Below are 25,317 nucleotides of genomic sequence, written 5' to 3' on the forward strand. Positions count from 1 at the left end.
TTTCCGATCTGGAAGTGTATGAGTGTAGTTTCTCCAAGTCCATACTTGACCTGCACAAAGACATAAAGATAAGAAGTTTTGTGGTGTGGGTGTTTTTTGTTACAAAAGGGCCAGAGGGTCATTATGCTTTAGGGAAAGGCGTAGCAGCACATCTTCCTGCCTGAAGTTGAGAGGTTCAGTTTCTGTGTAATGCAGGCCTGGCCTAAGTATTTAAGTATTTATACAGCACGTTTACTCAACTCAGGTCTTTTGGGCTGTCCTTGGCCCTTTTCATGTTCTGGTAACAGCAACTGTGGTCACCTCTGTACTTTAAAGTGGAAAGCTACTTCTCTCAATCTCTTTAAAAGAGAGCAATGCTTTAAATTGCTACGGTAAAACAGCCAGCGTTAAAAAGCATTTGCTATCTTCTTTGGTTTCTGAATCACCTTCAGTGTGAAAACATTGTAAGCAAATGTGCCTTTCAATCTCTGTTTTAATTTGTTTTTCTACCACAGCAAGAGGCCTTACTGGTTATTTTTGCCTTCTGTATTCTGCCCCTGTGTTTTCATAGCTTTGGTTCCAGTCCGGGCCTTTTGGTACCAGGCCGGAGGCCCCTGTGGTGTTAGGTCACTGCTGGCAAATGGGGATCCCATAAGGCCCAGGAGCTTCTTAACAAGTACCCTGGAGCTTTCATCTGGTGAAAACACTTAGGGTTTTCTGATATACAGCACACAGAAACAGAATAAAGCTTGTAGAAAGCAGCCCATGACAGACTTTCTTACTTGGGCTTTCCTGCCTGGGCCAAGGTTGACCCTGGACCTGAGTCCTCTACACCAAAACATCTTCTCACAGAGCATCGCTCAGAGGAGCGACTGTTTCATTTACCTCCTTGGGTCATGCTCTGTGAATCTTTCTGGTGGCCACCAGCAGTATCAGAAGTTGGTTGTACTGCCCTAGAGTAAGAATATTAGGTGAAATGTTGAGAAACTTGAGTTTCTGAGCTGATTCAACACAATGAGCTCAAAGTGAGGAGGGAACTGTGTACGTTTGTGTAGATAGCTGTACCTTTGTAATAAAAGTCCGAAATGAGACAACTTACCTGCACTGTTGCTCCTCAAAACATGTGTCAGACAAGCTCCAGTGTCTGGGCTATGTGCTGCTGTCTTGTTGCCACCGCTGTTACAAAAATGTGATGCTGCCAGTAGGTATTGATCCTTCAGCTCTAATGATAGGCCCTATTTTGGACTGCATTCATTAATTTGTCATCTTTTCTGTGTATGAGGAGGGATAGCATTGCCAAGGATGATGTTATATTCTGTGAAAAGACCAAGAGAAAAAATGTTCGGCATTGTTCCCCTGAGATGTACCAAAAATTTGCATGCACCAATGAAAGCAACTGGCGTTATAGGATCATGACAATGGTTCATTAGTACTTTACCCCAGGCTGGGATGATGACTGTTCCTGTTAAAACAAAAAACAACAACAACAAAAAAAAAAAAAAAAACACACAGATGGCATTTGTTAGAAAGTTGATATTTATGTACAAAGTTGCCAGCACTTTAAGAAATGGTGCCTCTCTTAATTAAGATGATAATGTGCCGCCTTGTTTGGAGAGACTCGGCTTGTAATGATGCTGAATTATGAATAGAGGGAAATTAGTAATAACAAATGCCAGATGGAGGTATCTTTCAAAGAGGAATATTTTGTGTTATATGGCATGTAAAGTTGACAGAGCAGGTCTTTAAAAGGCCTTTATTATTCTTTAAGCTTTTCTGACAAAATTACTCTTTATCCTGCCAAGAAGTGTAGTTTCACATGCCAGTGTGTTTTTAAGCTAGAGTAATTAAAGTACGCCTCTAAATTTATGGCTTCGAGTGAAATCCATTCCTCCAATGTTTTGTCAGGAATCTATAAACAGTGCAAGGAAGGAGACAACTTACAACAACAATAGTTTTGCCAATTCTACGCGTTTTGCCTTTGAAATCAAAGGCAATTAGGGATGAACAAAACTACTTTCAAAGTTTACCAAAAAAAAGTGTAAGCTTTGCTGAAGTTTTATTTCACTTTTTTTTTTCTTGGTTGAAGATGACTGTTGGGAATAAGGAATGTTTTTCTAAAATTAAAATCTGCCTTCTTTAATTTAAGTTGAAAAGGATTACTGAGTTATAAATGCATTAAAGCCTTGAATGCTGGGCTTCTTTTCTTTTTTTTTTTTTTTTGGTGATTTCCCGAGTGAGAACATTTAATTTTATTTTGTAGCGTAAATTAGTAATTAAAAGAGAAGTAGATGTGGGAAAGCAAGAGAAAACTCAGATTTTAGAAGTTTATCTTCTCATATGAATATTCCCACTCCACAGGCATGTCCACATTGATCTCATGGCCTGCCGAGTCCACTATTACTGCCTATTGCAGAGCAGGTCCTTGTAGGATGATCTGTGGGTCAGGAGAAGCATGTCACAGCAGGTGGCTACAAAGATTAGGTTTTTGTTTGTAATTGACCTCAGATTGCATTTGTGTAATAAAATTCAACATGGTGAAACTTAAGATTGTATAAAGTGTTGTATGCAATGTCTCTATCAGATATGCCTGTGCAGTAGGCTAGAAAGACTCGAAGAGCCGTATGTTCTTCTCCATCCATCCATAGAGTTACAAAACACTTCCAGATACACAGCAATGAACTCGAGACATATGATACAAGAGTTCTTCCAAAGGCACAGATGCTGTGTTAGGATACAGAATGATAGCAGAGGAGTTCCTTTTGTCTACTTAAAATTATTTCTACGAGTATGCACTAATAGGGGAATAAATGACGGCAGATATATTTCAGTACTGGATGATGTAAAGAAGACTTCTGCTTCATTTAGAAAAAAGATCAAGATCAGTTTTCATGAGAATAAAACACTGTTTTGAATTATGCTTAGAACAGACTGTCCGTCTATTTCTGGTATTAATGTTCATTGCCGTTGTAGAATGGAATTAACAATAGAAAGATGAGAACACAAGAAAAGAATGTCTAGAGGGAAGGCAGTCAAGGATGGGATTCAGTGGCTCTAGTTTTGATAACAAAAGCAAAGACTGCTCTGAGTTATATGTTTTGATACTAATCTGGTATTTCAATAAACCCTACGTTTGCCTTAATGCAACAATTTGATTATTTCTAGGCATTTTTGAAAACTCCTTACAGCATAGTTTCTTGCTGATGTAGTTGAAGCTATAGTGAATTTACCTGGGAGATGCCATTTGAAGTTATGGACAACTAAACCCAGGTTTTACTTGTGTTTTTGATAAGTGAATACTGTCTATATATAGATATAGATATATCTATCTATCTAAATATGTATTAAAAAAAGAATATTGCTTAATTTGACAGAACTCTACCTAATGGGACATTGGAGCACTAGCCATCAAGTCTTTCAAAATCTGTACTGTTTTCTTTTTGGTGTTGTCAGTTTGGTTAATATTGAACTTCCTGTTGTTGTCTTTTTTTCTTTTCCAGAAAAACTTTACAATTCCAATGGACGGGAGCTGAGACGGGCACTTTTCTCATTGAAACAAATATTCCAGGTGAGCAAATACTGGCTCTCCATTCTGTGATTTGAATATGACTTCAATTTCAATCTCTCTCTCTCTCATAGGGAATAACTTACAGTTTCTGGTAAAAGAGAGAATTTCAGGACTTCATTTGTAATGTGTGATTATCTGATTGCTTCTTAGGGCCTTTTTTTTTTGTGTTCTTCATTCCTGTTCGTTCAGTCTGTCAAAAGGCAGAACCAGATGCATAGTAACATCAGGCTTAGTGGTTGGAACCTGACAGGAGAGAAGAAAACTGGAACTCTTGCATGGAAACTTAGACTGCTCATTTGGACAATGGCATAGTTTTGCATTGGGAAGAGTGGAAGAGGGGCAGAGGGGGGAGGAATATGAAAAGAGAAGCTAGGAAACTGTAAACAGGGGTGGTGGCTCCATGTTGGGTTGATTTCCATCTACAGACATATTGTTGACAAATAGACTAGGTTGAAGCCACACCAAAACCTGAGACAAGGATGCAAGAACCGTAGGACAGATCTGATGATGAACCAAAATGTAGTGGTAGAGCTCTGAAGATGTTAGAATTACTTATTTATGGATTAGCCCCGAGGATTCTTTGTGGAGCTGGAGGGTGTTAGTTGTGACTGATGGGTTAAGTTTAAGGAAAGGCAGGTGTGTTCATGCTCAAAGGAGTATGTGTTCATTTTGGAGGAGACCTGGAAACAGCAGGATTGTTTGGGGCCTGTAGAGAAGGAGCTGATGTGATAGATTAGTGGTGTGAGTGATATGTAAGTGAACTGGATAAAAAGCTCAGATTTCAGATTGGTTTTATGGGCTAGGGAGATCACCTTGGAAAAGATGCAGGGCCAAAAGGAAATCATTGTTGGAGAGAAGAAGTCAGGAAAAGGAGGTAAAAACCAGAGCATATTGCAAATGTGATACTAAAATGGAATTCAGGATGACACATTCTGTCTTGATCAGTAAATATAAATGAAATCAATAAGAAAAACACCTGACCTCCTTTACTAATGGATCCATATGGAGGATGACAACCTTCCATATGTTATTTGGTGCAACGGGTAGGTGCAAGTCTGTGAAATAGCTGTAAGGGTTTCAAGCTGTTAGTTTAGCAATTTTTATTTTGTTTTAAATAAACATTTCTTATAGGGAGAATAACATTTCAGAATTCTAGGACTGCAGAATTGCAGTTTTCCAAAATACGCATTTTATTTTATTTTATTTTTTTTAAGTTTTAAGGTGAAGTGTTCAGAATTTAGTAAATGCCAGGATGACGATTTTTCTGAGCACAGGAATAGCTGATAAAGGGTGATTTCATTTCACGGATAATTTTGTAGTTGAGGTTGTTTATTTTTTCTGGGTCAGAACAAAGCTTTTGAATTTTGAAACATTTGGAAAGGAAAGGAATTCCAGTTCCCAAACAGGTCTGATCATCTTGTAGTCAACTGATTGGGAAAAACATTGTCTCTTGAAGGCATTCCCAGGGAAAGGCTGTTTAAGAATTGTGATGATGCAAATTGGTTTTCCCTGTGAGGCTGCCAAGTAGGTGGACTGTTTGCTTAGAGGAAATCAGGCAGCTTTTCAAGAGTCCTCTCTGGTTGCTTTTCTTTTGGCTCACCTTTGGAGAAGTATTTGTATTTCTATCAATTTACATATTTCTTACATGAATCTAAGCATTCAGACACACTTAACTGTGAGTGCTAAGCCTTTTTCTTCCCATCCATGCCACATCTCTCACACCTCCCATCAAAACGCTTCCCAGTTTGGATGTTTCCCATGTAGGTTCTTTGAAGTCTAGTATGTGTTTCTGAGTACCTAGCATGCAGTGCTTTCAGAGAACCCACCAGTAAGATATGTCTTCCAGCTTGTCAGCTGTTTTGATGGAGATGTTGTAAATATTTATCCATCTAGTAAATTTAATTGCAGTGGGTTGAAGAGGAAACGGAAAAGAGAGGCACATAAACACTGTGAATGAACTGTGGTTCTGCGGGAGACCGGGATAGTAAAACTGTGATGGTGCATTTGAAGACTTTATCATAATCTAGTCATAAAAGTTGCATAGGTAACTGATGTTATCCTCATGTTTCCTGGCTTTTAATTTAATTCCTGGCAGGTCAACGTTACTCTCTCAACATTTTAGTTATTACAAAGAGATAACCAGGCTTTCTGTTGGAGATGCATTGCCTGCCTAGTTTTAAAGAAAGAATTCAGTTCAAATCTAGATCATTGGAAGTGCACCAGGAGTGAATTTAGTTTTCAGGTTGTCTGTCTGACAGTTTCAAAACATAACTCTCCTTGAAGAATTTGACTTCCCTGCTCCCTAATGTATATGATACAGAGAGGAATTTGGAAATTATCTGTTAGCACATTAAGTAGCTACTTCTAGTAGAGATGTGGCCATTCATCAGATGAAGGCACACTTGGTAGATCTTTGTATACTCTCAGAATACAGGTTCTCATTAGCGAAGAACAGAGGAAAAATCTTCCACAAGCTGCAGAGTATTCATCCCGTATGCTTGAGTATTTGAGGTGGTGTACTAAATACTGGAAAACGAAATGCTGCATGATGTATGCTTCGTTTTACTTGTCAGCTTCACTGTCATTAATAGTTAGCAACATTGCTAAAGGCACCTCTCAAGCATGATTTCGGTTTATCTCAGAACGAACCATGAGAGAGGATAAGATAACTTTTGTATGTTTTAGAAAAATTAGCTATTTTTTTAGTGAAGAAAAATACAACTTAACATAAAACTATAGACCAAACACTATTGTCCAAATGGTCATACCCAATTTCTCTTCTAGTCTGACATTAAATAAAATTACCATTAGAAATCTATTTTTTCAAAATAAGCATCTGTTTGATTTTATATCTCATTGTATTTAGTATTTTAAATTCTTCGGCATTATATTGTTGCAGAAATAAAATGTTGACTTCAAAGCTAGTCTTTATTTTTATTTTAACAGCTTTCAGAAAGTTATGGAGACTTCATTATGTCTTTAAGTGCCAAGACAGTTCGTAACACCATGTTTTTATAATCATTTCATCAGAGCTGAGTTAATTTGGCGCAGTTCTGTGTCAGTATCATTTTTTAATTTAAAGAGCTTCAAGGTAGTGTGCAGTCGCTTATTTGCACTAAGTGGGAACCAGACCAAGTTTTACATCAAATATGAATTCCAAATAGTCAGAGCTCTTGGTTTTTCACGCAAGGCTTCAGCGAAGCTTAGCAATGTTTGGCAAAAGTAGTGTCTTTGTTTCAGATTTTAAATGAAAGATTCATTTGGCAAGTACAAACATGGAATTTCTGTTTGGTTTCTTATGGTGGGATGTTCTGGCGAAATGATAAAGCACATAAGAAGCATTTTGCTTTAACAGCAACGTTACTTGATTGTTGTAATTCACTCTGAAGGGTTAATAAAGTCATTGCCATGATCTCTTGCTGGACTGTACTCCAGTATTATTCTTCGGATTTACCAGTACTCTTTTCAGCGAAGAAAAGCTGATGGAGCAAAGAAAGTAATATTTGTACTGTGGAAGCACTTGACCTTAAAATAACCGTGTGCAAGTGTGTGTGTCTGTGTGTGTGTGTATACACACATGCATATACCCATACAGATATAATTGACAGTCTGAAGGACTGCAGTTTAACTCTTTTGTAATGTATTTTCTGACAGATTTCTGTGGTGCCTTAAGTATTAGTTCTTGAGGTCATTAGAAACTTGTGAATTTTTGTGTAAAGTGCTGAAAGTCTCAGGGCAGACCTTATTGCTCTCTACAGCTACCTGAAAGGAAGTTGTGGGGAGCTGGGAGTCAGCCTCTTCTCTCAGGTAACCAGTGATAGGACTAGAGGGAATGGCCTCAAGTTGCACCAGGGGAGGTTGAGGTTGGAAATGAGGAGACATTTCTTCTCAGAAAGAGCAGTCAGGCACTGGGACGGGTTGCACAGGGAGGTGGTGGAGTCACCAACCCTGAGGGTGATTAAGGTTGAATGTGGTGCTTAGGGACGTGGTTTAGTGGGTGATACTGGTAGTAGGGTGATGGTTGGACTAGGTGATCTTGGAGGTCTTTTCCAACCTTAATGATTTTATGAAAAGACTCAAAGGCGTACAGGAAGAGAATACAGTGAAATGTGGCACTTAGAAAATCAGCATCTGAAAACAAAAACATTGTGCTACCTGATCTTGATATTTTACAAGTGATAAAAATACACCTGCTTAAAACATTTAATTCAATCCTTATCAATTTTAAAAGCAGATAAATTAGGTTCAAGCACTATAATATGTGTAAACAGTGCTATGGCAATTTCTTGATACTAAAAAGGTTTATTTTACAAGACCTCTGATATGAGTAGACTTAATGTAAAGTAAGCATGTCTTAGAAACTATAAAAAAGTGCCTTGCAGTTTCAAAGCATAGCTTCAGTTTATGGTGATTGCATAATTTCACAATATGAATAAGATGGATAAGAATATGATGTAAAAAGAGCTACAAAGCATATTTCAACTATGTGAAAATCTGTAATCTTGTAAACCTACATGGCTTCCTAACATTCTGGAAAGTATTTTTAACCAATCTTTAATCAATCAATGCATTAGGTTTTCTAAAAAGCAGACCTTAAAAGATATTTTAAAGTATTAAGGAAGAAAGTCAGGTTTCTTTTAGGACATTTTTCCTCACTAAGTGTCATCTGACAAATGTGGGAGACCTCCCACTATCTTCCTTGAGGAGCCTAGATTCCCCTTTTGTGCTGCTACCAGAATATCAGACAATGCCGTTGCAAAATTCTCTTACAGAATTTTCTTCTATTGTTTAAAACAAAAAAAAATCATTAATCATTGAACAGCTGAGCTTTGTATAAAATGTTACATTGAACAGCTATGTAGGGGCCCTGGAAACATTAACTGGAAGGTGTTTGGATATACATAATCTTATCAGTGAATGAAATCAAATGTCACACACTTCAGCTGCTAAGGGGTCATCAATCATCCTTAGCTGAGTAGAAGGAGTTTTCTGTGTGTGCCTCATTGATCTCAAGGAAGGAGGCTGCTCCTTCCACTCTTGCGAGCATGACTGATGACTCCTCGGGGTCTGAAGTGGCGTGGCACTTGATTTAGGGGCTGCTGTCATCGCTTGTAAAGCAGACTGCCACCTGTCCCCTTTTGGAGGGTCTCTTGATTAAGTCATGAAAAAGAGAGAAACCTCTGTTGCCTGTCTGCTTTAACTTCCTCAGGTAGGTAACATAATGCAAGAATATTGTTTAATCTGCTGCTTAGCTGCCATCAAAGAATATCCCTATTCTAAGAAGTTGCTTTGATTTCCCTAGAGAGGATTGTTCTAAAAAAATAAAAAATAAATAAAAAAATTGCTAAGAAAGTTTAAAACTTTTAAATCTTTTCATGAATGCATGAAGTATTTGTTGTCTACCTGCTACTATACTTTTATTTCTATTTCTTGTTGGCTGGAATATACTGATTGAAATTTACCTTAACTGTGTCTAATAAACACTGATTTGACTCTAAGGAATCTCTACAAATGTAATAAGGCAACATTTGATTCTTATCTATAAGTTATTTCCTCAAGACTTCTTCCATATGCTACTGGATGGCTACTGGAGTAGCTATGCTGCTGATGCTGGATGTCTTAGGTGTCTGAGTATCTGTTGTTTCTCAGGTGTTGTTCCTTGAGAAGTCTTTGCATTCTTTGAAAAGACACACTCATACAAGTGTATAGTTGATGAACAGATGAACAAAACCTGAAGATATTTCAGGTTTCCTTCCCAATATCCTCAAGGTTCAAGTAATTCTTCATGTACTGGAACTGCATGTTTGGTATTCGAATATTGGTTTAATTTTCATGTGTTTTAATTTGAAACGTAATGAAAACTACTAAATTGAAACTTCTGATTTGCCCCTGTGTATTCTTCCAACTCTTCAGAAGAAACTGCAAAATGGCATACAATTTAAATCTGTCCCTTTATAAAGCAGGTGTGAGATAACATGTTACAGCTTCTTTGCTAATAGGAAATGCTGGCAAATGCTTATTTGTTTTGCTGGTGTTTTTAATGCAATACAAAATGTGAAGTTTTCTGGTTTTGTGGATCAACAGAATATTCATTTTCTGTATTGATGATGTTTCAGAAGAGAGACTCCTGGGGATTAATGGCTGTAAATAAAACATTACTTTTGCTTATCAGCTTATTTATGCCAAGGTGGGAATCCATAATCAGCAATAGTTTGGACTGCATTTGAACTAGTTTAAATAGAAGATCAATTTTCTTTCTTTCCAAGATTAATGGCATAGTGTTATCACAGCTGTACATGTGATGAATTGGCAAGGTGGAAAGGCTGGAGGAGGGAAGTGAATAGGAGATGTGGAGTCAGTGCAGGGCAGGGGGTGAAAGCGGTGGCACAGTCAGCGAGGGCTGCAAAGCAGCTGAAGTGCATTTGCAATCAACAGATAGCAAGAAGAAGGAGCTTTGGTTAAGGGACAAACTGGCTGCTTCTGCCACTGCCTTGGTTACCTCCACCAACTGATTGCAGTTTTGGGACGTGGCAGTCTTGGGCACTCTTGTTCTTGCGGGACTCTCCTCCTAGTTGTGCTGGGGGAAGGTCAGCAAGGACAACAGCTGACCTTGCATCCTCAGCTTGGGATAGTTTCTGAGAAGAGCTGCCAAGCAGCAGAGAGTAAAAATACTTTGAGATGGGCTCTTCATGACGGCAGAAGACTCTCCTCCTCGCTGCCCCTGGGAGATGTGCTTGGTTCATGTTCTAAAAGTAGTGCCCTGCCTCAGAGCAGGTGTTTCATGGCTAAGATTTACCTGCTTAACCCCTGACTCATCCACATCGAGAAATGTTTCATAGATGCTTAAGTAACTTAGTTTTGAACAGCAACACAATCTTGAGGGACTCATAGCACTTGCACTGACGTGTGTATATATATTCATGTGTATGTGTTTGGGATGATTTCTTTCCAGATTTGTTTGCAGTAGGTGACTTAGCTCTTAAAATGGACTGAAATAAACAGTGACAATTGAATTAGATACTATCAGGCACTTCTGGATTGGCAGTGTAATACTTTAATTATATCAATAATTCTGGAGTCCAAAGAACAAAACTATAGTTTAAAGTGTGGGAAAATAACTATAAATTATATCTTGGCGGTCCATGCTCCTTCAATCACTTCCTGACCATGTTTACTCAGTTTTCAAGCCAAAATGAGCTTTTCTGACTGCAAGCATTGCAAGCCAATCTTGATATATAAAATGCAACCTGTTGTTTAGCCAATAAAAAAAGCTGGACTCCAGAAACGGCCTGGGATTTCTGTTTCTAATAGAGCACAGCATAACTCTTTTATTACTACATCATTGTAGTCTTGTCGATGGGAGCAATTATTTTGCTGGTAACTAGCAGATGTGGTGTGTACTGAAGGCAGGTAGCAATAGTTAAAAATATTCTCGTGGCGGCTTTATTGGGGGATATTTCTAATGTAGGCTCTGGGGTCGTGTTGCTAGCTAGGCAGCTGAAAGGGCCGAGAGGAACTGGCTGCTCATTATCCATTGCTACTGGGGCAGAGCACCCTATAAACGTTTTAAATTATATGGGGGGCCTGTGGATGTGAAGCCCTCAGGTAAGGGAAGTGCCTTCTGGCCGCAGCCAGGTGCTCCCACGTTGCTGGTACTGATGGGCTGTCAGGTTAGGGACCAGCTCTGGGTGGTTTTGCACGCATTGGGGTTTGCCAGAACCAGGGAATGAAAAAAAATAATAAAAGGAGATTTCTATTCTCTGTGCAATATTAGGAATGTGAAGGGTAGACTAAGGACCATCATTAATACTATCATTAACAGTAAGAAACACAGATTTTATTATTCTGCCTTTACTTGCTTGCTAACAGAGGAGGCTTTTTGCGTATGTTGGGCAGTAGTGCTGCATCCTTCTTGTGGCAGAGCACCAGATGTATTGTCATTTGAGATTTATATGAGCAAATGCTTGCAGTCATGCATGCTTTGCTCTTTGACCTGCCTCCTTCCTCCCTCTCCTCACCAGTCAGCTGCTGTCCCTCTGCTGCTAATTTACATCCCCCAATGAATAAAGCCTAATCCCTAACCCTTAATCCTCCTAAAATCAGCTCAACTTTGTGATCCTATCTTGACTTTAAAGGAGATTTAAGGTTTTTCTTTTTTTCTATTTTTTTTTAAGTCTGTCTGTCAGTTATTTGGGCGCAGGGGGGAGTTCCAGTGAGTGGGCTGACATTTTAGTGATCCTGTATTTTTCCTTTTTTTTTCTTTTTTCTTTTTTTTTTTTATTTAATTTATTTATTTTTCCACATTGAGCAGGAATCATCCAGAGTTTCTTTTTCACTTCTGCCCCCTTGCTATGCAGCATATATCCCTGGAAACAGAATCTGAAGAAAAGGGGTTTCCAAGGAGACATCGTTCTTACATGTTAGGGTGAGGACAGCACGCTTTCCCAGCACACTATGTGATTGAGCACAGCTATGAATGAAGATTTCTCTAACTCCCCAGTCAAAAAGTAGGGATTTTTACCCCTGGAGCCAGTCAACATCTGAAGGGATCGTGCCCTTCTTGAAGGTCGGGCTCTGTGTCAGTGCACTGCCAGTATCCTGCCCCACAAAGTTTCAGAGTGCAGGGGAGGCTATTCCTTCTCTTTGAACCAGGTAGGGTTTAAATTTTTCCTTATGCTAAACCCAGGACAATTTGAATTATCATGATATTAAAAATGTGAATGCGGTAAAACTTTGCGAAGTTGTCTTTTTTGGCAACTTTTCCTTTAAAGGCAAAATCAGAGGTGGCCTAAAGAACCAGAGTAAATCTCTCTTAAAAGGGATCTTGTGGAGTGACAGAGCAGCGAGGGAAGCTGCTCCACAGAGGGTGAAATGTGTGAACCCTGGGTTCATGCTTGGTGTGAGAGCAGGCCCCTCCTGTAAGACAAAGATCAAAACTTTTTTTTCTTTTCCTATTTGTGCTTAGCAAGAAGATTCTTGTGCATGTGGCTAGTACCTTGGCTGCCTCTGCTCTTGTCACTTCTACGCTAACTTATTGCAACTTTCGCATTTTGGAAAGTTTGGTCGGTACAGAATGTGATTGCTGGCTCGCTAAAGAGCGTGTCATGTGGAGAGCACAGGCTGGGGAGTCCCACAGCTCCGTATTTAAATAAGTGAACTTTATGAAATGTGCGATGTCTAATTTTGTAGCAGAAACAGCAGAGACTCATACAGCATACAATTAAATATGGGAATGCTCAGGCAACCAAAAACAATGGGATAGTTCGTGAAAGGAAGGAAAAAACATAAAAATGACGTTCCCTTTGGTGGAAATCTCATAGACAAGCATCTTGTTACGATTCCTTGGAAAGACAGTGCATTGCACAGCTGTTAGCCATGTAGAAGGGAAATATGCATGTGCATATCCAAGTGTGATTATTCAGTTACTAATCCAGTTTCCCCAAATACTTGGAATAGAGCTTTCACCAGTGGTTGTTAGCTAAACCAAAAAAAAAGTTTTACTTGAGAAACTGTGTTCCAAAACCTTGATTCTTATTAGAAATCGAAGCAATTTTTTTTGTGGAGGGGAAAAAAAAAGAAATCATGCTTTGGGTAAAACTTTTCAAACATATGGTTCACAGAAATAGCAGGCTTCAGGAAGATTTATCTGTAACAGTACATAAACAATTTATCTTTGTACATGTAAGCTGCACGTCAGATAAGATGCATTCGTGCAAAGTGGTGTTCCTTGAGAAAAGCCCCAAGTCTTCATCTCTGGATAAGACCCTACAAAACTTCATTAGAGATGTACCCAGTGGTGCAGAGGCAGGAGAACAAGTAGGACTGCAGGAAATCTTGTCTGCTCTTCTTTGCATTAGTGGCATCTGAGAGTGCTGGAGACTCCTTAACCACAGGGTTTATGGGGTTGTTTCTGATAGCTAGACTCTTGTACAGGTAAAAGTATGATTTGTGCATTTTTTCAGTCATTGGTGTGATAAGCAAGCTTTAAACTTACCAGTTTGAATATATTTAACAATTTTTTCATCGTTTGTTGGTGTAAAACAGTTCTGTGACACAGCAACATACATGACCTTGTGTCTTGTTTTTTTTTTTTTTTTTTTCCTTTTTTTTTTTTTTCCTTCCTTCCAAGATGCCTAAACAAAGGAAAAGACAGGATCCATTCCAAATTTGTGAATGAAAGTGTAAAATACCCAGTTCTGTGAGGGAGGCCACCAGTATCTTTTCATAAAGACTTTAAGTAGCTCGTCTTTGTGCCGCTGCTCAATCTTTATGGCCGCAGGAGCTTAGTAGGAAGCCTAGAGAGCTTTAACCGTGTTTTGCTGCTTTTCTCATCAGTGCTCTAATGCCTCCTGATTAGGGGCTCATAAATCTTCGCAATATTAGTGGAGGAGTCCATTTCCATAGCAAATGACACCCTTTCCCTGCCTCCTTTTAGCTGTTATCACACGTATGCGGCAGCTACTTGTCCATATCGTTGTCACACGCTGCATGTTCTGTACAATGAATGCTCTCTTCCTGGAAACCCGAGCCTCCTACCCCTGCTAGAGGGTAGCCTTTCCTCTTGAGGTCACCTAACTTGGCAAGTCAGTGAGTTAATGGGTCCGAAAAGATTATCCTAGCACAAAATTGATGTAAACATTCCCCTTTCAATTTAGAATATATGGGCCCGGGTTCCTTTCATCTTTCTGTGCACATTCCAGATGTTTGCTTCTTTCCTCTCATCGTATATACATGATGGGATAGATAATGTACTGAGTTCAAATTTATGTCTAGAGCGTGATGTGTTTGTGCTCTGCTTCATTACACCTTCTTTTTCCCTTTTATTTGGGGAAAGAGAAGTACCTTAAAAGCCTTTTTTAATTCAGGTTTGATTTGTTTATTCAGTGCTTTCCAAAAGCAGTCTGGTTAAAGTCCCTCATCCCCTTCATTTCCTCTGCAGTTCTCCTGCAATATATCTCGTTTCAGTCAAGGATGACTCTATGCTGCAGCAGTTTACTCCTTCGGCTGCTTTGAAAAAGTTCCAGAAGGCACAGCTCACCATTTTCTTTTTGAATGTCCTTGTTTTGTGTGTTTTTTTTTTTTTGTTTTTTGTTTTTTTTTTTTTTAATAATAATTAAAAAATAAATAAATAGTCACCAACATAAAGCAGATCTTCAGCATGGGGTATTTTGGGAACTAGATGCTGCTTTTTCCCCAGGTCATATCCTAACGTGCATTCAGTGTTAAAGATCATGGGGAACATCTTAAAGTTGTAAAGGGTTTCAATTTTTCTTTCACTGCATGTCGACAGCCCTTAATTGCTGTGTACTGTTAAAACTTTACTTTCGTTCTTAGTTTTGATCTGAAGTTCTCTGCAGCTGGACTACTTTTAACTTCTCTGTGCATAGAGATAACTTGTTCAGTATCTTCTGATTATTTATTTATTTTTCAGAAATGGAAACATTAGGTCTGCTAACATCTACTAACAAATACCAGAACCTGCAGACCGTGGTTACTCCTCCTCCTCCTTCTCACTTATCCAGTCTTGTATATTTGATTGTGGGTCAGTCCTGGAGGAGGTTGTTTGTTTTTTGTTTATTCTTAAACTTATTTTTAAACTTTGACTCAAGGATATGCCACACACTTCTCTCATCTTGATGCAAAATCAAGATGTCTACTGAAATATCAATAAAATATATTTGAAGAACTAGAAAGTTCTGGGGCTCCAACAATTGTTATCATTGCAAACATTTAACTTCATTCAAAAAAAAAAAAAGGCATTTATTTGTCATCAGGTTTATGAGAAACTGTTCTGAAGGATGGATTTTCCTCACAGCTTCTTTTTTGATTCTGCAATGTGTTACCACTTCGTTAGTTTTCCTTCACTCTGTGTACATCTGCCCTTTCTGTCTCTTGCCTTTGTTCCCACCACTGCCCACTCTCTTTGTAGGGGAAATCTGGCAACTTTTCCTCTTTAGTTTAGTAGCGGGGAGTTTTTAAGCACCGACCTTGGCCTACAATGTAACTTACTTTCCAAGCACTGTGAATGCCATGCAAAGTCCTTGTTGAATTTCCACGGAGTTTAGAGTTAGCGTGTCTCAACCCCGAAAGTACTTGACTTTAAGCTTAGCCAACGTATTCCAGGGAAATCTTCCTCTCCTTTGAATTCCACGAGAAATAATTTTGAAAAATCTAGGACAACAAGATTTTCATTGAGTAAAACAAACGTATAGAAAGGGATTTGGGGGAAAGAGCAGTTGCCTGGCTCTGAGGGGTGGGAAGTCATCTGGGCTCCCCTGGGTATGGCTGTGCCTCCCTGGCCCAGTCATTTTATTTTATTTTTTTACATTGTGTTTTTGAATTTTGTCATCACTTGTTGCACAAACTAGTTTGGGATGAATTGCTTTAGCATGAAGTCTTCTTTGTGATGGCGTTTGGTTAGGGCCCTGCTGCTTGGAGGAGGCAGCCGCAGGCCTGAGTGTCCCACCTGGCCAGGCCCCTTCCTGGGCCCTCTCCCGTGCATCGGGATGTGCTGCTTGGGTTGGCACCGTGGCCACGGGTTTGGTGGCCCTGCTCTTCAGCCCTGTGCCTGCCACAAGTCCCCTGCTGTAGAGAGGTCCTTTTCTCGGAGCGAACACCTCATTTAGCTCCTCACCCCTGTGAAACCAAAGGGAAGGCCCCACTGTTGCTGTGGGGTCGATATTTGCATGCACCTGTAAAACACTATTAAGTAAAACAGAGGAATTCAGAATATAATTAATGTCTTCTGTGTTAATAAGCTGATCCTCTGCATACTCTTTCTCTGCTATCGTGGTAGGCCCATTGTGTTTTGAGTTTGGCAAATTGATAGATGGAGGAAATCTGTCATCTTCATAAAATTCTGTGCTTGCATATATAATGCCTGGTCCGACATGGGAGTTTGTAAACATCGTGGCTCTTCAGACAATGTTATCAAGGCATTTATCTATAGAAAGAAAAACATAATCCCCTCAAATAATAGAAGTCAGAAATAAATAAAATTTAAAGCTCAATTGTGGATTTAATCTTATTGATTTTGGGGGGTTTATAGTATACTTTTGCAAAGATGTGGAGAATGATTGATTGTATGCTTAATTTTATCTACTTTTTAAAGAATAAATAACCTTTATCATTGTAAACTTTGTCTATATACATTAACGTACAGTGTATATTTAAATTATTTTAATAAATTTCACCATTAAATAGATTTTTCTCATGATTTCTAAACTTCTGATGACTTGTTAGGTCACCTTACAAATATCCCTGTATCAGCTCTAGTGAAAGAAGAAAATTCATACAGAATAAATTGCAGGGCTAGAATTTTCATTGAATGAATTCATTAAGGGACTTGATTATTTTATTTCACTTGGCAGCTTTGAAAGTGTATGCAGTGAATTCAGCAATTGCTCAAAATGAAACTATCTAATATCTGGATCTTGGCTTCTCAGGGCCGCATTATTGGAAATGTGAATTTCTATATAATGCGCATTTATATATAAAAATAATTATATTAAAAATAATCCAAAGAGGGATTCAGCAACAATGATGATTTTCTCCACAGAGTAGTTCAGTTTCATCAATATTTCAAATTGTTTTCAAACAATTTGTGTAGCTAATTCATGAAGTGCTGTTTAATCAAGTCTTTAATAGCCTCCTGTTTGTCTTCATGAACCTCTGTAAGATGAGAAGCCAAGCTTTAGATACAGTGTTCTATATTCCCTTGGCGTCTTTTTCAGTGTTTAGCTCCTGGTATGTGATATGGTGTCATTCTGCTGCACTAAGGAGTATTTGCTTTTATATTAAGTATTTTCCATCATAATGTGAGAATCCATGAGCGTTCTCTTGTTTAACAGTATAATTTCCCATTGTAAATATAGCAAGTATCACAGAGTGAAAAATATAATATGTTGTAATAAAAAATAACTCTAAAAATTTTGTATGCACTTCAAATACTGAAACTGTAGTGATGCTATGGCATAGTGGTGGCTTTCTCTTGCTGATACTGACACTCTAAGGCTTTCAGGATGTCTGTTTATAAAATATGAAGAGATTATAATATCAGGTAGCATGACTGCAAGCATTTAATGAAAAATCCAAAGTCAAATGTTTTACTGGTATTAATCTTCTTCAGTTGACCTAAATGTAAACGCTTGGTTTTTATCACTTTGTATCGTGTATTTAATTCTGATTTCAATATGTCTTGTATATGACATCTTCCACATAAACTCGCTTAAATCATCTGAAAATACAGTCAGTGTTGCAGGCATACATTTGACTTTGTTGTGATATATCCTATCTATTTGTCTTCCAGAATTCTAACATAGCTTTTCCTTTCTTCTGTGGCAGGATGACAAGGACTTGGTTCATGAATTTGTTGTCGCTGAAGGCCTGACTTGCTTAATCAAAGTGGGAGCAGAGGCAGACCAGAACTATCAGAACTACATCCTGAGAGGTATGAGAAATGTGTCTGAAAGGTGTTTTTATTGCTGTGAAGCTCTCACAGGTCGCTACAACTCGCAGCATGTTGGAAACGTACCCCTCTGGTCCAGAGTCTTGCAGATGTAGGAAAATTAAGGTGGGATTAATGCTCACTGCTGATCAGGATGAAATGGAAAAATAAAATACTGATATTCTCTCTGTTGTCCAGCTTTTCATTTCAATTATATTGAAAAGCCCTAATTCTAAGAAAGAAAAGGCATTCTAGAGCTTGCACTGGATAATTGTAAATGTCAAAGGTCACAGAGCAACATAACTTTGTGGAATGGGATTAGTAGCTAGTCACATGGTAGGGAATAAACAGCGAGACAGTCATATTTTAAGGTAAGTTGGTTGGAAGCAGTTTCAGCTATCTGATTTTTTGGAGCTAAGTAGGTAATCAGAGGACTGTGTTCTGTTCTTTGCACTTAAAAAGACAACTGGCAAAGGTAGAATTTGGGGAGCGATGTGGAAAGAGTTGTACTGAATTAGAAAGCTGACTTACTGTATAGTGTTCCTGCATGCATATCATGTGTGCCTGCATGCAATTTTTATTTAGCAAGGAAACCCAGTCTGCAAATCAGGAGAGTTCCTTCAGTGTTTTGAAGGGTTATGACTGAGGGCAGAGCAGTCATAACAAGGGATCCATACTGGTGGGTGATCTCATAGTCAATAGAGAGCACTAATGGATGCATAACTGTGGTGGATTGCTCATCTGAATTTTCTTAGACTGACGTACAAAGCTGTCCCTGAAAATGTCAGTTTGATATATTTAGCTGACAACACTCAATCTGAAAATTGTGGAGTAAAATACGAAAATAGAAAAAGATTTTTCGAAGAACCAGAAGTGCTAAGTTACTGAAAGCAAGAATTCAAATAGTAAGTGTGGTTTTGTGCAAAGAACTTGAAGGCTGTACAAATATCAGCTTTTGGGATTGGATAAGACACCAAATCAGTACCAAAGAAATTACGTTCTATGTCAGTAGTCGTGCAGTGATGTAAATGTAATTGAATAGTAGCTTGCGTATAGTCAGAAGTAAGACTGTTAACCACAACGCAAGTAGACAAGAAAACAGAAATATATGAGAGGAAAAAAGGCTTTCTTTACAACTGGGGAAAAAAAGAAAAACTTTCTGGGAGAAAATCAGCTATCAATACTCTCCAAAAATTCAGTCTGGAAGCAAAATAAAGGTGCTGCATTAGACAGCCTGGCCTTCAGTCCAGGGGGTTACTGCTTAATCAGCTGAGCATTGATCTAGTGGCTGGGTGATGTCTTTGCCCTTCAGCAGGCTTTTGCAGTCAGGTATTGGAAACTCAAAGCAAGGAAACCTGATAGGTGTTTACACTACCTGAGCACCCAAGTGGCCTTGCAGTCCAAACACTGGATTGCCCCGCAGCTCTTCTTTTCCTGTATCAGATAAGATCCAGGGCACTGAGCCTCCTCACTGACAGAATGACCCACTAATACCAGAGTCGCTCACATCAGAACTAAGATCCTTACGTTAAGAAGATGCTTTCAGGGATTGGTACTATCTTACAAATACCCAAATAATGGCTTTTGTTCCGCCCATTTTACTGGCTCTTGACACTGAAGTAATTTTCTGGGTAATATATCCTAGAGTCTGCTACAATAATAGGATTTTTTCCGTGTGATGGGGCTTTTATTTCAGAAATTAAAATTTTCACGACTGTCTTTCAGTAAGTTCAAAGCTTGTTGCAACTCCAAGGTTTTGTCAGCTGGTTTTCAGTTCCAGGAGCTAGCGTGTGCTCTCCGAATAGGTCTGCATGTGCAACGAGATAAAGGTAGGTTTGGAAGTACAGTGTAGCTGGCCAATCTTATCCAAATACATTGAGGAGTGCTGAAAAGAAACATTAAATACACAAGAAAAACACTCTTACATGATGTATTATTTTTGGAAGGCCATAGACAGTGGCTGAGTTTTTTGTTATTGAGATTTTAAAAAAAAAAAAAGTCTGTCTAGATTTTTTTTTTCCCTTACTGCTGTGATGTCCTGGTCTTGTGGTTCCTATTGGAGTGGAATATATCCTCCTTGTTTTCAATGGGCTTAACGTGAATCATAAAGGGATAGGATTTCTCTTTAGTCCCATATCCTGTCTGTATTTCTCCAGCACCTCTCATTTAACTCACTGTTTTCCTCCTATGCTACTAACACAGCTTACAGGGCTGACAGTAAATAGCAGCCTTCGCCATTGCATTGCTTCTACTGGCAGGGCTTACCCATGTGCTGTCATCCTTGGTTTTGATGAAGTGGTTTCTGAGTGTTTCCTATTTGCCTGCAGTCTTCAAGAAATAACTTTGTACCTAAAAGTGAAAATAGATTAGAAATACAGGCATTTGTGGATGATGTAGGTGTTCAGTACCTTCTGCGTTCCCAGGTACTAGCCATTTCTTGAACTCGCTTTCCTTTTTTTCCTAAAAGTCTCTGTTGTTTCACTCTAACGCTTCCTGATTGTGCATTTCTGCTTAGCAGTTTTGACTGGGCTCAAGGCTGGCTGAGCTGCCAAAAAAATGACTAAATATGACTCACAAAAGTTTTAGTTACTTTAATGGGTGAATGGAAGATAAGTGTGTCTTTTACATGCAATGCTGAGAAATCAGGACAATTGTTTGTCGAGTGCTGAAGAGTGACCGTTTATTTCTGGTAGGTTCTGTGAAATAGGATTGTTTGACAGCACCTCTCCGAAAATATTTCCTTTTGTCAGTCTGTAGTCTATGGATGTGAAACAACGGTAGTCAGGGCTTCACTCTTGAACTGTTCTGTTAAAATACTAATTGAGGAAACAGATTTTCTTCTTCCTTACTAGTTCTTCACACTAAATTTTCCTCTTTGATTTTCCTTTTAATTGTCATGGAGATGTAAAGAAACTGTGTTTTGTGGGATTCCCCCCTACAAACAGGCTTGCTTTCCTTTTTTTTTTTCCCCTCTCCCCACTTTGGGAGAGAATATCCTTACGAGCAATGAACTCCACTCATTGCAATGAACCTAAATGTTTCTGTGCCAGTTACAAGATTGCCTGAATTTTCAAAGCCAAATGGAAATGGTGAAAGATAAATGAAAATAGTCACGATTGATGAATGTGACACAAGCTAGGTGTCCAGTCCAAGCAGAAAGAGGCCCTGGCGTTACTGCAGTCCATGGTTTCAAAAACTAAGGGTGAGGAAAAAATTGCAGCATCAGTGTGTGTGTGTGCTAGGGTGTGCTTGAATGAACCTCTGCAGGATGCAGAAGCTGTATGCTTATATGGGGAATGAGAATTTGGGTTTAAAGTCTGAATGAGATGGTTTTTGTTTGTCTTTCATTTTTGAAGGAAAAATGGAAATGTTTGGAAGGAGGCTAGGAGTTAGGATTTGAGGCAAAGTTTGTGCTTAAGCCACCTCCTCCCCCAGAAAATCAAAACCATTATAATAAATCCGAAAAGAAAGACATGATGTGTTGTCTACTGGAATAATCTGTGCTCCATTCAATAATCTGGGCAGAAGACTGGGTTGTAGTGGAACCAGTTTGGGGTTTTGTATTGCAGGATTGCACTTCTGATGAAGTGATAAAGTCCTGTTGGTCTCTACAGACACTGCAACGAGCACAGAAGGTGAATGTGATGGTCCTGGCTGAGGGATAGGATATATTCTCAGGGAAAGTGGCACAGCATTTAAAAGGATTAAAAGTCTCTAGCTTCATATACACAGTCAGCAACATCTTTAATCTGCTAGAACAACAGTTTAATTATTATGCCCAACATTTTTTTTCTTAGTAAATGTGGTTTATTTTGGAATTGCATTTTTTTACAAGCATGCTTTTATCTTTGCACAGATAAAACGAGCATATAACAGCATTCATTTTCTCTCTTCATTTTGTGAGGCCTTTGGGGATTTTTAAGTAATTTAATGGGAGGCTTTTACCAGAAAAGTCCTGTGCGAGCCCTAAAGTGTAAATAAGAAAGAACAAAGCATCGTAGACCACTGAAATCATGTGTGAAAAGTAACTCCAAGGCACATTCTGATCTTTGTTACATGCTTAAATTACGTAGGAGTCCATTGAATTCCCTTCAACCTTAATATCTGTGATCTACACTGTTGCAAACTGCCAATGCCAGGGGACCAGGGAGGTTACCAAAGCACAGGAGCGGGAATTCAGGAGCCTGAAACTTCCCAATCCCACAGTGGGACTTGAGGATGAGGAACCCTTTGATTCCTCGCCAGTAAATGGGAGCCAAACTTTGCAAGGAGATAGATGGAGAGAAAAGAAGTATGGCCGTGTAAGTAAGGCCACGGGTCAGGTTTTCTACCACAGCAGGCAACCAGCTCAGCCATGAATGTGCGCTGAGGCTGCCAGCAGTTCGGCCTATTTATAAAACCGGAGGCACGCGATTTCACCTGCACACCAACTTTAGCACAACCAGCTCTGCCGCATATTCTGGGAAATCAGATTAAAGTCCTAAAACAGCTCGGAGATGTGTGGTAAGAGACCATCTGGTTACTGTCTGTCACCGGCACGCTGTGTGCCCGGGGATGTCAAGAAGCTGGAGGAAGTAGAAAGCGAGGGTGAGGCTTTGCAAGCGGGCAGTGGAAGCTGCTGCTGATAACCCCTTGCTCTGAAAGCCAAACACAACGTTATCAGCAAGCTGAGGGTATTTCTGCATCGAGCCAAGGGCTACTTGGAATGCTTGGGTTTATAAATGTGCTCTCTGTAACAGGGGCAACCCATTTCCAGGAACCAGCTGGCTGCATTTACCTAAGAGACCCCTCTTTGTTGCAAGAACCAGAAATCCTCCAGCGCTCTTGAATTTTCCTCCCGCACCTGGACAGACTGTGGGGCTTTAGCCTTTTGCATTAAAAATTGGGTACTATGAAGCATTTAGCATAAACAAGCATGTGTTTCTGCAGTAAACGTATGCAATGCTTTGTATCATTGGAACTGCTTGTGCAAATACCAAAAGAATAGAAATAAAATGAATAAGAGGCTATGTCTATGCTAAATAAATGTACCTTGCTGATTTGGTAGCACAGCAGTAAAACAGGTGGTAGTAATGCACGTTTGGTAGTGGAAATAGAGCTAATGCTATGTAGCGTGCATACCTTGACATTTCGTTTTCGGCATGGACTGGAGAGCTGTGTGAGGTATTCCAGCTGTAGGAAGGTATTCCAGCAACTTCAGAGCGATATGCTGAGAGCTTAAATAGAACAGACAGCACACGATGAGGCTTTCCTTTACATTTATTTCTTGTTCTGAAGCCAAATACCAAAACCTTCCTGATGCTCTGCTCTTGAACTTCAGTGTGCAGGTATCTACACGTAGCTGTGAAGTTCTTGTCCTTATCTTTACACATTCAAGATGGCTTCTTATGTGCAGTCCTTTAAAAATTATGTAAACCTCTCAGCTGATCTCGAAATAGCTTCAGTAAGGGCCTGGGCCTTAAAGAGAAATCAAGTGCCTGAAGCTTGATTACTTAGGGGTATTGCTTCTGAGAGGGACTCGATGACTTAATCGCCCTGTGAAGCCAATTCTTTGATCTTTCTGCAGAGTCCATTAGAAAATGTATCGGAGTTGGACACCTGTCCTGTAGGGATTTGACCAGTGCCTCATTCATTCATGTTACACGGGACAGCAGACTGCAGCCCCGTGAAACTGTGCCAACACTCAGCAAATCCTCGTGGAAGCTCCATGTGGAGGTACGGCCTTGGTTTCCCCCAGGCCCACACCTAAAAATGTAAATAAATAGAATCACAGCTGCGTTAGCAAATTAGTGTACCTGTGCAAGGAAGACCTGCCCGTCAGCAGCACTGCTGAGCTTAGGTACAGCACCTCTGTGATGCAGCCACGGGGTCTCCTTTTGAGAGAATCCCACACTGCCAGATTTCCATCAGAGATATATCGAGCTCATATCGAAGGTAATAGTGATGGCATGGTACCTTTTACTATGTACAGAAACTGTAGATCGTTCATTCTTCTGTGTGTCTTGAAAAGCCATGGAATCAAAAAATACGAATGGATTTGGCATCCTGGTTCATGAACTCTTTAGAAATGATGAGGTTGGGATATTTTTCATTGTACTGGAAAAAAAGGCACAGTATACCCTCTCCTCGGCCATAATATTAACAGCAGACCTTGGCTCAGAAGCTGAATCCTCTTTCATTTCTGCAGATCTCTCGTTAAGGCCAAATGCATTTGTTTACTTTTTCAAGGGTAGCGGGAGAGCTTGACCCTGGAAACCTTGCAGTTTAAAACGACAGAAAGCATCCTACTTGCTTTCCTCTCTATCCTCAGAGCACTTCCTTTCTTGTTTTCTCATCTGCGTGTTTTTAAATGACGTTCCTTAGAGTCGACCTACACATTTATTGCACTGAGAGTTTCCTACCAAACAGCAACCGTAAGTGTTCCCTTAGCTCGTGGAGGAACCCCCTTCCCTCTCCTTCCTCCCTCCTCCTCCTCCTCCGCTTCCCTCCCTCCTCCCTGGATGCGATTCCGATCCGTGATCCGTCTGGAAGCAGAGCCAGATGGTCCTAATGCACGGCGTACAGCGCGGGTCCTCCCAGCCTGGGATGGGAAATTGGCACTGAAGCAAATGTGAGTTCAAAAGTTGAACCACCAAACAGTAATTTACACATCTACAAATAAACCCAGCGGCTCCGTGCGCCCTGTGGGATTGGCCGTCCGTGTTGTGACTGCTCGCGAGGAGAAGATGGTGTTCTCAGAGCCTACGTGGAATTCAGCAATAACACCACCATAAAATTATGGATTTCCCTTGTTTTTAGAGCTGACAGAGTCTGGAAGGCTTCGGGTTGCTTTCTGTCTACATGAAAATGAATCTTTGGGTTTTTGTGCAATTTTTTATGCTTTGTGAAATTCCCATGAAACGTGACACCTCGGGCTATGCAGGCTCCATGTAAAACGAGGAGCTGAACCATGAAAAATGCACATCCTTAACTACTAAGCAAAGAATAAGTACTTGGAAAGTGGTCTCCGGGGTCTTAAAAGCCATTTTGGATGTTACATGATTTAACTACTCGAACTTTATGAACAAGTCTTGAAAACAAGGCACTGTTTCCAACCGGTAGGAGCACATTACAGAGGATTTTGGCTTTTTTGTAGTAATCTTTGAGCGTGAAGTAGCCAAAACCTGATTCATTAGAGAAGAGAGAAAACGTGCAGAAAATAAAGACATTCGTAAGCTGGTACATACTTGCACAAAGTACCCTGCTATTAGGGATTTCGCTATGAACTGTTTGTCAAGAATATATGCATTTAATACGCTACAAAGTAAAGTGGGGAAAGTAATGTTTG

The 25,317-nt window shown here is 39.6% G+C and overlaps 1 protein-coding gene across 9 annotated transcripts in view; it reads left to right on the forward strand.

The window, feature by feature from the left end:
- FHOD3 (formin homology 2 domain containing 3) overlaps positions 1 to 25,317 on the forward strand; it is a 420,526-nt gene that overhangs the window by 213,035 nt on the left and 182,174 nt on the right. For all 9 annotated transcript variants that reach the window (XM_082753307.1, XM_082753302.1, XM_082753303.1 and 6 more), the window contains exons 4-5: positions 3,477 to 3,544; positions 17,888 to 17,993. In XM_082753307.1, coding sequence (XP_082609433.1) covers positions 3,477 to 3,544; positions 17,888 to 17,993 — 174 coding nt within the window. The remainder of the gene's footprint in view (positions 1 to 3,476; positions 3,545 to 17,887; positions 17,994 to 25,317) is intronic.

This window comes from Aythya marila (genome assembly GCF_965140915.1).
Source record: "Aythya marila genome assembly, chromosome: 2".
NCBI lineage: Eukaryota > Metazoa > Chordata > Aves > Anseriformes > Anatidae > Aythya > Aythya marila.